Source organism: Aulonocara sp. 'chitande type north' Nkhata Bay, linkage group LG10, assembly GCF_057382095.1.
Source record: "Aulonocara sp. 'chitande type north' Nkhata Bay isolate Kocher_YH1m ecotype deep benthic linkage group LG10, A_spYH_male_GT1.1, whole genome shotgun sequence".
Lineage (NCBI taxonomy): Eukaryota > Metazoa > Chordata > Actinopteri > Cichliformes > Cichlidae > Aulonocara > Aulonocara sp. 'chitande type north' Nkhata Bay.
In genome coordinates this window covers 23264995-23277053 of record NC_141353.1, presented here as the reverse complement: position 1 = coordinate 23277053, position 12059 = coordinate 23264995, and the positions used below count along the sequence as shown (strand labels likewise).

The window sequence follows — 12059 nt, the reverse complement described above, 5'->3', positions numbered from 1 at the left end:
AAATGGAAAGATGATATTTCTGTTGGTAATCAAAACCAGTTGTAAGCAGTCCCTGCTTTGGGGCATAACAAACAAGAAGGGGAATAAAAGAGGTGGAGAAATACAACTAATGTACTAAACCCACAAACAATTGAAGAAATAAGATCTCACCCTGCACTCTACTATTCAACTGTGACCCTGAACTTGGAGAAATCATTAAATTTTCTTCTTCAGGACAGAGCAGAGATGTGCAGAAGCATCAAGAGCTGTAGTGTAACGGGAGAAAACTTCTAATAAATACTAACAATTTAGTGCATATGTATATAAGCATATGTAATTTAAACATCCATAGTACCATCATTCAAAGTAAAACTGAATTTCCAGCATTAATGAGGAGTGTGCCGTGTCTGAGTGATTGAGGCAGTGGGTGCAGATTGCGGGAGACCAACCTTCAACGGCTCTCTTGAAGAAAACCTTGCAGCTGCCACATGTTACAACCCCGTAATGGCATCCAGAGGCCTCATCTGAGCACACCAAACAGATCTTATGAGTCTGCCCGCTGGTCTTGGATTGGGCAGGTACCACAGAGCTGCTGATCTCTCCTTCTCTGGGTGATGAACTGTAATATGTAGAGAGAGGAAAGAGGGGGAAAACATGTGTCAAGAATGCTGATTTGCAGCATGGAAATGTCATGTGTAGGATGACTCATTCACACCACCTTTGAATGAGCCCAAATTTAGTCATGCAATTTTCTGTAAACGGATCCCAAATATACACAGTATTACAGAGACAGAACAAAGAACCGACTCAAATCTTAGGGTGATAAAAAAAAATGCATCCCTCATCGGAATTCAAACCCTCATAGTGTTTGCAGTGTTTTCCCCAGGTTGACACAACGCAATGATGAGCCAGATGTCTTTTCATTAATGAATGCTTAAAGTGAAAAACAAATCAACTCTAAGCCAAATCCAATGAAGCCTATCACTAACAGCTTCTCTGTGCTGTATCTCGGCTCTAAATCTCAGTCCAATCTTCTAAGTGTGTTACGATACAAAGTAAAGAATTTTATACTTCTTGTGTAATCACACACAGTCATACACGTTGTTATTTCCAACTGAGAGATTTACATACATGAAGTGCACTGTGAGGCTTAACTAGTCACTAAGACCAACTTGACAGCTGCACTGCAAGTTAAGTGGCAGGATGCAAACCAAGAATACATTACGTCTGCTGTGTTCGACTGACACTGCCGTGTAATCCATCACAGGAATTTGACCGCATTAAAGGACTTAAATCTTTCCCCTGTTGTTTGTTTTGGTAGCACACTAGTTGGAATGTATATGGGGATTATGTAATAGGATTAGCTTGCTAAGCCTGACAATGACTTTGCGTTTAGGTCCACAGATATCTTGGCTCCAGTGCTGATACAACATCACTTCTCAACTAAGGCTTCAAGTGTTTTGCTGTCCATTTTCTCCACATGTTCAATCAGAACTGGAAAGTACAGTGGATTACATTAACTGGAACTCTGAATCCACCTCACAGATCAGCAGCACTGCTATCTAAAAAAGCATGACCCAAATTCACAGGGCCTAGTTTCTGATGGTCACTGGAAAGACGACACTTGCTTATGTAAATTGGACTGCAACCAAGGGGAGTAGCGTTGATGGATCTTGGAAGACACCTTAAGCTAAGATGTCTATTCATATCTATGGTGAGCTAGTCAAGATGACTCCAACGCAGCCAAGTTCGAATGGTATCTGGATTCGGAATGCAGTCCCAGCTAAACTTCTGATCCCCATCTGAGCAAAGTATGCAATCACAAAACACAGAATACTTTTTCCACAAGTACTGTTCCATTGCACCACAAAAATAAATGCACCTCTGTTAAATATGCATACCTCAATTTCAGACCTAGTTTTCTGCATCACTATAACCTCAGAGGCTAAGTATGGTTCATCAAACCCACAAATTGAAACTATTAGGAGTTTCAGCTGGAAGTACAGTAATCTGCTTCAATAGTCTAATCAAATTTGGCACATATAGGTTACGTGCAGACAATGTATATACAAAACAGTCCTTTTCCCCTTATTGTTCAGTTGATCCTGTACATAGTCCATATATTAGGACACACCAGTGATCCTGATGCAAGATGGGATTACTTATAAGGATTTTTATAACAACTGAATGACTGCTAATTTTAATTACATGATATGTCAGTTAAAAGGCTATTGTCATTACATAGCCAAAATATGCTAGTGTGTGTGCTACATTCGGATCCTTCCTTAACACAAGGGATCTGGCAGAGTTTTACACAAATATACTGATGGGCGATTATTTTTCATTTCTGCTACAGTCGTGTTTTCAAAGGGCTCGATGCGGTCCTTTCACAGGACTTTTTAAATGAGTTGTTTTAACAATGAGGATCATACCAAAAACAAACATCTATGCTATTTGTTCATCATCAACCTGGCAAACAACTCCACTTGTGGTGTCACAGCTTTTCAAATCTGAAGTCATTAGGTAAATCATTTCCAGCATGAGCAACTGAGCCATAATCGTAAGGAAACAAACACAGAATACCTCATTATGACAGGTATTGCATAATATTGTAAATTAAGTCTATAAAATTTGCTTTTGCAAATGTGGAATTTCCCCAACACGCCCATTTGGGATGCTACAATGAAAATTCAAGCAGACCTTAAAAGAGTTAAAAGCCCAAGCATTTCAGTGGACATAAAACCCTTTATTTCTTTTTTTTCCCGAGAGGTTTGAATATGAGTGTGAATGGTTTGTCTGTCTCTCTGTGTTAGCCCTGAAGCAGACTAGCAACCTGTCCAGGGTGTACCCTGCCTCTCATCCTATGGTCGTTGCTTCTAAGGATAAACGGAAGAGTATAGACTGATGGAAATCAAATCAACTTTCAATGTGTTTAAACTTTATTTGCCACACTGGAACTCTGTGAATGTTGGCAAATGCTCCTGCTATGTGCTCATCTTTCTGGTGCTCTCATTACTCGTCTACTTAAAGGAGCAACTGACGAAACTGTGGACACTTATTATGGGGCAGAGCTTGAGCTGTAAATATCTGGACTTCTAGGAGACCACAAAAAAGTGGCCAGTGAAGTGGGAGACCACCTGTGACCAATCATCCGATTTAAACAAATGTAAACACAGAAGTTTAGAAAGACTGACAAATGCAGGCACCTCATCCTCTGCAGCTGAAGTGGAGGCAATGTGTCTGTTTAGATTTTCAGCCATCTAGCTCACAATTGTAGTTGATCTTATTAAAACTGAAGAAGTCTCTTGCACTGGCAAATAATACAGCTAGCTTTCATGTTCCCTGTTTGTCATGAAAATGTGACAAAATATCAACTGCTTGGGAAGAAGAGGGCAGTAGACATATGGACACATTTTGTATTTGATATCACTGAAAAGAAGATGCTTTGAAAACCATATGGAGCAACCCTCATGACCAACTTTTACACTTTTTATTTTGGGTCAACTGAATAAATCTCATATTGAGTCTACTATAATGTTATAATATTTAATCAACTTAAGCTAGATTAAAAATAAAAGAATTTAGATGCCAAAATTATGGCTAAGACTAAAACAAAATATCCTGTCAAAATTAACACAACTGCAATGTAGAGTAGCTATATGTTTAAAAAAATTATCTTATCACTTCTTTTATTCTCATTTTTAATGTTTAAAAGTTCAGTAAACAACAACAACAAAATGTCACATGCTACAAATTTCTGTTCTGGTCTGTTACGGCATGACTCAACTGCTGGTAATGTAAAATGACCACAGGGTGGTGTTTGGATTAAAGATTTATAACCCCCCACCCCTACTTGCGAGCCATTTCATATGCTCCTCCCACTGCTGAGACATCATGTGTGGCTCTGAGCCATGTAGCACAGAGTCAAGCCTCATTAGGAATGCATACTGGGCTAGAACACAGCAGACGTGCACACAGTCGATCGTTCTCTGATGCACACACTCACACGGGCAACAGGGTTTGTATGTACTGACAAACAAGCCAACTCTGCACAGTGATTAAGACACAAAGTGCCAAATGTACACATGCAGAAAAGAGAAGTGTATTAACCCACCTACATACGCATTAACCAATACTTTCCAGTGGGGGGGTTTGAGGAAAAGGCACGAATAAACACAAAAAGCAGGTTGCAGTTCATGGCCCTTTGCTGCTCTTTCATCACCCAAACTGCCTTTGGAACGTGTGTGTGTGTATTTGTGATTTACTGCACGGACTTTGCTGCATCAGTCTAGAACCTGGTCTTAAAAGGCAAATGAAGGAAAGTAAAGGCTGGGCCACGATGACAGTGACTTCCCACACCCTTTTACTTCTACCTACAAACATCGCTTTCGCTGCGTGCGTTTGTGTTTGAACACATGCTAAGAAAGAGTATGTGTCTAAAAATAGCATATGGTGTTCATTGTAAACTACATTCCATTAAAATGGATCCTGATTTATAACTAATTGCAGTAACGTGTTGTTTAATGGACACCAGTAAAAATTATGTGATATAGCAGTAGAAGACATAGAGCAGCATGGACAACAGTCTTAAATAAATAAATTGCCCGTAGCAACCATGGAGAGACTGCGTGAACTGAGCTGACCTGATCTGTCACTGGGGAATCATATAGCAGTAACTACAGTGGGAACTGATATACAGTAAGCCTAGTTTTTCCATTCAGATCAAAGCTTTTTTAGGCTAATGTGTGGGAGCAGAAAGTATGAGGTGCCCATGGGAGGGATGTAGAAAATAAGAGCATTCACAGTGTTGGATCCTGACGCATACCGAAAGTGACTGTAGCTGCTCCATTCGATAAAACGTCAACATTTTTATGTGGAATTTTTAACTGACAAGCAAAAAATAAAAAGCTGTTTGGACACTGATTTATGATTTTAACTGAGATTTGCAGGTTTATTTTAGATATATTTGATTGTAAATATGTAATTTTTATGAATGATATTTGCAAAACAAAAACAAAACAACAAATGCTGCAAATAATTCTTGACACGTAGCACAAGTTTCAAATTTGAAATCTGTTGTGTAACAAAAGCCCTGGGTTTTGAAAAGAAAGGAAGTCTGACAGTTTCACATAAGATGGCACAGGAAAAGTAGCCTGCGTCCCTGCTCTAGCAAATATTAGTCAGTGTAGTAAAATATAAAAACAATAAGTCTGTTCTCCATTTTTTAAGCCATTGTGTAATTTTACCGTTTTACTGTACTCTTCCTTTGTTGCCTCTTGCTACTCTCACTTCCTCACTCTCTTCACATCCGTCTCTCTCTTCCTCTCTCTTCCTTTCTCACTGCTCACCCCCCTCACTCTACCTCATTTTCCAAGTTATATAATATTCGCATTACGGCCGCTGGGGCGGACGCCCTCCAACCCCACCCCAGCCCGGCCTCTCAGCCAATCCAGATTCACTACTTGCAGGGAGTATGGAGGAGGTCAGGCGAGTCATGGGATTATCCAACTCACCTACCCGGGAACGGGAATACATGGCGTACGTGTGTGTGTGTTTTCAGTTTGTGTTGCTAATAGGAACCTGTGTGGGTTTGTTGATCTGGTCTTCAAATTACTTAAGCAGAGCCTTTGGTTGCCAGAGAGGAGCGGGGTTATAAAGCTACCCTTGTTTCAAAAATTGTCATGTGATTGTGTCATGGCTCCCTCTTTTCGTCTCCCTTCTTCCTCTTGCTAAACAACACTCACCCACCAACTCTGCCATCCTCGCATGTGAATGTCTAAATCTCCTACGCACGGCTGTCATTTCAATCATCATTTCATAGCATCAGTCACTTCTTCCCCAACCTAAAACTTGAACATTTGTTCGCGACTATCCTCACAAAGTATTTTCAAAGTGTCTTCGAAGCAAACATCAAACAGATGTGAGACTCAATAGAAAAAAATGAAAGCATGACGGTTTCTTCAAATGTTGCATTTATACCTCCCTGAAAAAGTCTTTGTGCCATGCAGCCTGTAAGAAGGAAAGTGTACGGCACTCAAATCTGTTGCTGGCATCCCTTCTCACCTTCATGCAAGGAGTGCTGAACTATAGTCCGCTCAATTTGGTAATACTAGAAAATGCGTAAATATCAAGCGTAAATTATGTCTCAACTACTATGACATGAACATAACTTCAAAAAAACCTACTCAACAAATTGTCCACCAGCTCTTTTTGAGGATGGTTTTAAAATGAAGTTCAAAAAGATAGGACACAAGTGAAAGCACAAATAAGTACCTCAGCCTAACAGTTTGACTTCCTCTCACACGTAGCAACAGTTTGTGCCGTGCTATTGCTACTGCGTCTTCTCCTTCTCCTTCCCTCAATGCTGCTATTCTCAAATATACACCAGACACAGATGCCCACAAAGAATCATTAGCAAAGTGGACACAAAGACATCTCATTAGCACTCATTTCCACTGTGGCAGGCAGTGAACTGGGGAATTTTTAGAACTAAATGAGTTACTTCAATCTGTTCTGTCGCCTCTTTTCATCAGGAATTAGTGGAATTTATTCCTTCAACTTGCACTGTGTAGTCAGGGTTGCTCAGTGGTGAAGTAAACACAATGCAAAGCGCTGCACAGCAATCATCTTAATGTTATGATTAAGCATAACATTACATTAGGAAGTAGTTCTTTTACAAGAACAAGAATTACAAGAGAAGATAATTAAAGCAGTGAATGACCTGATTCAGAGCTGCTGCAAAATAGTTTAGCTTTAAAGGTTTTTCTCTCTCAGTAGCTTCGTGTTTTGGATTTTCTAAGGCTTTGGGGATTTATGATATGCTGTTGTGTTGTGAAAACAAATAACTAGACTATTTAAAAACTGTTTATAGGGAATATTCAACATTATACCTACACTTTATTAGGAAGACCTGTCCAGCTGCCCCGATGCCTGTTCAGCCAATCACATGGCAGCAATCTATTGCATTCATGCATGTAGTAACGGTCAGGATGACCTAAAGTTCAAAACAAGTTTCGCAATGAGGATTAAAGGTGATTTCAGTGGCATGGTTGTTGATGCCAGATGGGCTAGTCTGAGTATTTAAGAAACTGCCGAATCTGCTGGGATTTTCCCACACAGCTATCTCTAGAGTTTACTGAGAATGGTCCATCTAAGATAAAATATTCAGTGGGCGGCAGTTTATTGGGGCAAAAATGTCCTGTTGATGCCAGAGGAGAATAGCTAGACTGACTTGAGCTGATAGGAATGCAATAGTTATTTAAATAACCACTTTTTGCAACCAAGGTGTGCAGAAGAGCATCTCTGAAAGCTTCATCAAACCTTGAAGCAGATGGGCTAGAGCAGCAGAAAGCCACAAAAGTACCATTCCAGTCAGGTAAGAACAAGGAACTGAGTCTATAATTCACAGAGGCTTAACAAAATTGAACGACAAAGATTAGAAAAATGTTGCCTGGCCTGATGAGTCTCAGTTTCTGCTGCCACATTTTGTTTGTTTGAATTGCGAGGTGAGAAATTGGCTTAAAAATATGAAAGCATGGATCCTTCCTGCCTTGTATTACTAGCTGAGACTGCTGCTAGTGGTGTAATGGTATGGGGGGACGTTTTCTTGGCACACTTTGGGTCCCTTAGTACCAACTGAGCATTGTTTACACCACCACACCGCAGCCTGACCACGTGTACCCATCTTACAATGGCTACAGGATAATGCACCATGTCACAAATCTCAAATAATCTTAAACTGGTTTCTTGATGACAATGAGTTCACTGCACTCAAAAGACCTTCGTAGTCACTAGATCCCAATCTAGCAGTGCACCTTTGGGATGTGGTAGAACAGGAAATTCACATCATGAATGTGCACCTGACAAGTCTGCAGCAACTGTGTGATACTATCATGTCAATATGGGTCTGTCCAGCACTTTGTTGAAGCAATGCCACGAAGAATTAAAGCAGTTCTGAGCATGAACGAGGAACCCACTAACAATGTGTAACTAATATAAAGACCTGTGAGTGTATAATGACATTAGCAGCTTACATGCTTTAATATTTTAGGGGAAAAAGATATAAACAACAACCAAAAATAAAAAACAAAAACAAAGAAGAGATGGGGTGGGTAGGGTAGAGTAGGACAGTTGGTTGTAGAAGGGATAATACTTATTTAAGTATTAAAGGGCTAATAATATTTAACAACTTGTTTATTTGGGCGACCGGGGCGCTGGGGGTTGGGAAGCGCATTTGTAACCTTGTAACCGGAAGGTCACCGGTTTGATCCCCGGGCCCTCTGTCCTGGTCATTGTGTCCTTGGGCAAGACACTTTACCCTACCGCCTACTGGTGTTGACCAGAGGGGCCGATGGCGCGATATGGCAGCCTTGCTTCTGTCAGTCTGCCCCAGGGAAGCTGTGGCTACAACTGTAGCTTTCCTCCACCAGTGTGTGAATGTGAGAGTGAATGAATAGTGGCATTGTAAAGCGCTTTGGGTGCCTTGAAAAGCGCTATATAAATCCAATCCATTATTATTAACATATTTAGATTAATTGAGTTGATTTTGAGACACTGTAGGCCAGTATTCCATTTGTAATGTGAACTCTTATAAGGGCATTTCTTTCCTTGTTTCTGCTAATCCCCCATCGCAGCAATTAATCCCTGCTATTCTTTTCACCATTTCTCTTGTACTTTATCATTTACAGTAATGATGTTGAGCATGTCATTACTAAGATCCAGACAGACAGACAGATGGCAGAGAACGTGCAGCATCACCAAAACTACCCTGCAGGAGTCTCGTCTCTGTGCCCCACTTCAGTTACACAGTCAGCAAAGACAAGCGCATGTGCGTAGGCAGACGAAGCCAGGAAGGAACAAATCAAAGCTACAGTAAGAGTCAAACTGCAAAGTGTGTTAACAGTAAGGCCCTTCTCCACTTTGATGTACAAGATAATCTGCAGAACAGAGGAGAGCAGTTAACCAAGAGACAAAACTTCTACTGTTTCTCTCTGAGAAGGGCATGGTTTAGGCTAGATGAGGTCACGTGCTAAATCCCTGGAGAGAAGTTATGCTGTATTGGAATGTGGAGCTTTACAGGAAATTGGGCCACATGGTGTCGACCACAGGGAGCAAAATGAAGGGCAATGGCACAATCTTGCAAGTTTATTCCAGTGTGAGATACAGATGATCTACTTTTTCAGACCAGTAGCATGTTACATTTTTATAAGTATATACAGTGTATAATAAAATACAGTGTGCCATTTGAATACAACAGGCAGCTTTTAATAGATGAATACAATAAAGCCCAGGAGCAGCTAAACAATTACATTTAAAAACGAAAAGTTAATCATTTGCTATTTAACATATATAACTGTGAAAGAATGGAATATTTCAAGTACAACCACTCACGTGTCACCTTTTTTTTCCTACAACCCTGTTCTACTTTAGTACATTTCAAAATATTATACACTTCTTTACAAAGCAGTCTAAATTGATTCTGCAAAACAACTTAAAAAGAACTTGTCATCACTGATTAAAAATCACAAATAGTCAGTTTGTTGCTAATTTGTTATTTAAAGGAGACAAAAATGTCAAAATTTAAATAAAACAGATTTTCTAGTCATCACATCTAAAATCGTCTCGCTTTTACCGATACCACAAAGCCAAACACTGTGCTCTAAAACCTCACAGTGGAACAAATGCTCAACATTTTTTTCCATCACATCTTTGACCAAAAGCTGATTAATAAAATAAAGAAGATGACAGGATAATTCTAACACCAGTGCAATAAATCCTGTGTGCTGCGCAGCCTTATCACAATACAAGCGTGTGTGTGTGTGTGTGTGTGTGTGCAGAGAACCTCCAATTGCTCCCTGCAGATTCGATTTACCGCTGACACATTGTGTGTCTTAAATCAGATAGATGGCCAAGGCCTCAGGGTGCACAGCATTTCCCCTTGTCCTCTTATGTAATTAGCCTTCATTTAGGATTTTAATGCTTCGGCCTCAGAAGAAAGTCTCCTCTCTCCTTTCATGCACTTTTTCCTCTTTCTCTCTCACAACAGCATTTTGACAGGAAAGACACTTTTCCTCTCAGCAACTCATGACTAATTACCATAAATGTCATCATTACCACTATTTTTAACATTATGTCAGAAATATTGTACTGCTGACTAAAAAGTACTGAAAGGGTGACAGAAAGTATTTCCTTATCATGCTGCTTTTCGTTTTACAACATATGCAATGTTAAGCAAGAAGCAGTTACCTAACAGAATATTTATGCTAAATAAATATTTATCATGGCATAAACATGTAAAGGACTGTACAGAGACGTGAACATCCAACTGTTTAAGAGAACTGGAAAAAATGATAATGCTGGGATAAGAAGCCCAAAACGTGCTTTCTCAGTATATAACATTGCTTTTTTTATTATGAAGAAAGAATCAGTGAAGTAAGCAGGAGATTAAAACATATTCCAAGATGACAACGCCAGGATTCATCAGACTCACACTGAGAAAGAGTGGTTCAGGGAGCATGAGACATCATTTTCTTTCTGTCTTTGTTTGCCCAATATGTTATTAAAAAAAACACAATACTAAACAGAGACAAAGAACGGGAAAGAAACAAGAAAGGAAACAAAAGAAAAAGAAAAAAATACAGGTTAGTATATTTCATATTTCATTAAGGTTAGTATGTGTGTGTGTTGCATGTCGAAGAACTTGCAATTTTGTGGCTACGCGAGGCTTTATTCAATAAAATAATAATAAAAGAAGAAGAGATAAAGGCAAACATAAATGAATGAATGGAAAAGATGCCTCTGCAGTGTAGTAGTTCACACATTTGCTTGTCAAGTAAAAGATTGCTGATTTGGTTTCAGCCAGAGAAACAAAACCCCTGGCATCTGGTGTAGAAATCTCCCAGATCATCTATGCAGAACTATCTGCTGCAGTGACCCCTTGTTACAAGGAAGCAACTGAAAGTAACCTTCTTCATGTGTAATTATAGTACAGAACATGTAAATAATAATAAGGAAATGTACTGGAGCTGGAAAACTACATGGCAAAGCTTAGAGCTTTGGACACCGGGGATAGATCAGGACAAAACTTTTCAGAAGCACACTCATGGTGATTCAGGAGGGGTGTCAATACTGGCCAGGTCACAAGTGTTTTCTTTACTTCACACATGGCCTGGCAACCACAGAGTCCAGACCTTAACCCACTGTGAATCTCTAGGATGTGATGGAGAAGGCTTTATGCAGCAGTCTGACTCTCCCATCATCAATACAAGATTTCAAAGACAAATGAATTCCACTCTGCAACACTGCGTAAGAATAGAAGCAACCATAACCTTAGCATCAAAAGTAAAAGTGGCCCAATGAAATACTAGACTGTGAGACTTATTTTTGTAAATGCAGGAGAAGCTGAAACGCCGGTATCACCTCAGTGTCTGTCCTGACACGCCGCATGAAAAAAGGTTAATGTTTCTGAAGTCATAGACAGAGATGGCAGTAAGAATACTGACTGACTCGTCTTTGATTTCTATATCATTACCTGCTAACAAGCAAAAAGTGCTGAGAGTGACAATTTAAAGGAAGCACGGCAGGGAAAGTGATCATTTTCCCTGACGTTTATCTTGGCTGAGATTATTTAGGTTCACCAGCCTGTTGGTTAACTTTATTATCATTTAGATCAATTTCTGAGGTCTGAGGGGGGGAAAAAGGAAACATGCATGCAGTCTTACTAGAGGCCAGGCCAGAGAAAATGTCTCCAGCTACATTGGAAGCATTAGCAGAGAAGAGTGGCGATGGCTTTGGCTGACTAATAGAGGGTTACATTTACATACGCCCACCCCTGTCTGCAAAAAGATTAATGAAGTTGGTAGATGCAAATTGAAATCTGTCGATGTACAGTGAGAAAACTATGGGAGCACAGAAGCAGGGCAGTAAGAGTTTGCTTGCACGGGGGGGGGGGGGGGGGGGGGGGGGGGGGGGGAGACAACGACACGGGAACTGGTTTCAGGAACCGACACTAAATAAAAAGAACCCAATGCAATCACTCTGTCAAACTAGTTTCCTCTCACAAAGAGCTTTGACAAAGTGTT

General features: G+C 40.0%; 1 protein-coding gene across 2 annotated transcripts in view; it reads right to left on the bottom strand.

The window, feature by feature from the left end:
• Positions 1–12059, bottom strand: part of LOC147320925 (glucocorticoid receptor-like) — a 66638-nt gene that overhangs the window by 26792 nt on the left and 27787 nt on the right. For both annotated transcript variants that reach the window (XM_086309181.1, XM_086309182.1), the window contains exon 3: positions 429–598. In XM_086309181.1, the coding sequence (XP_086165307.1) occupies positions 429–598 (170 nt within the window). The remainder of the gene's footprint in view (positions 1–428; positions 599–12059) is intronic.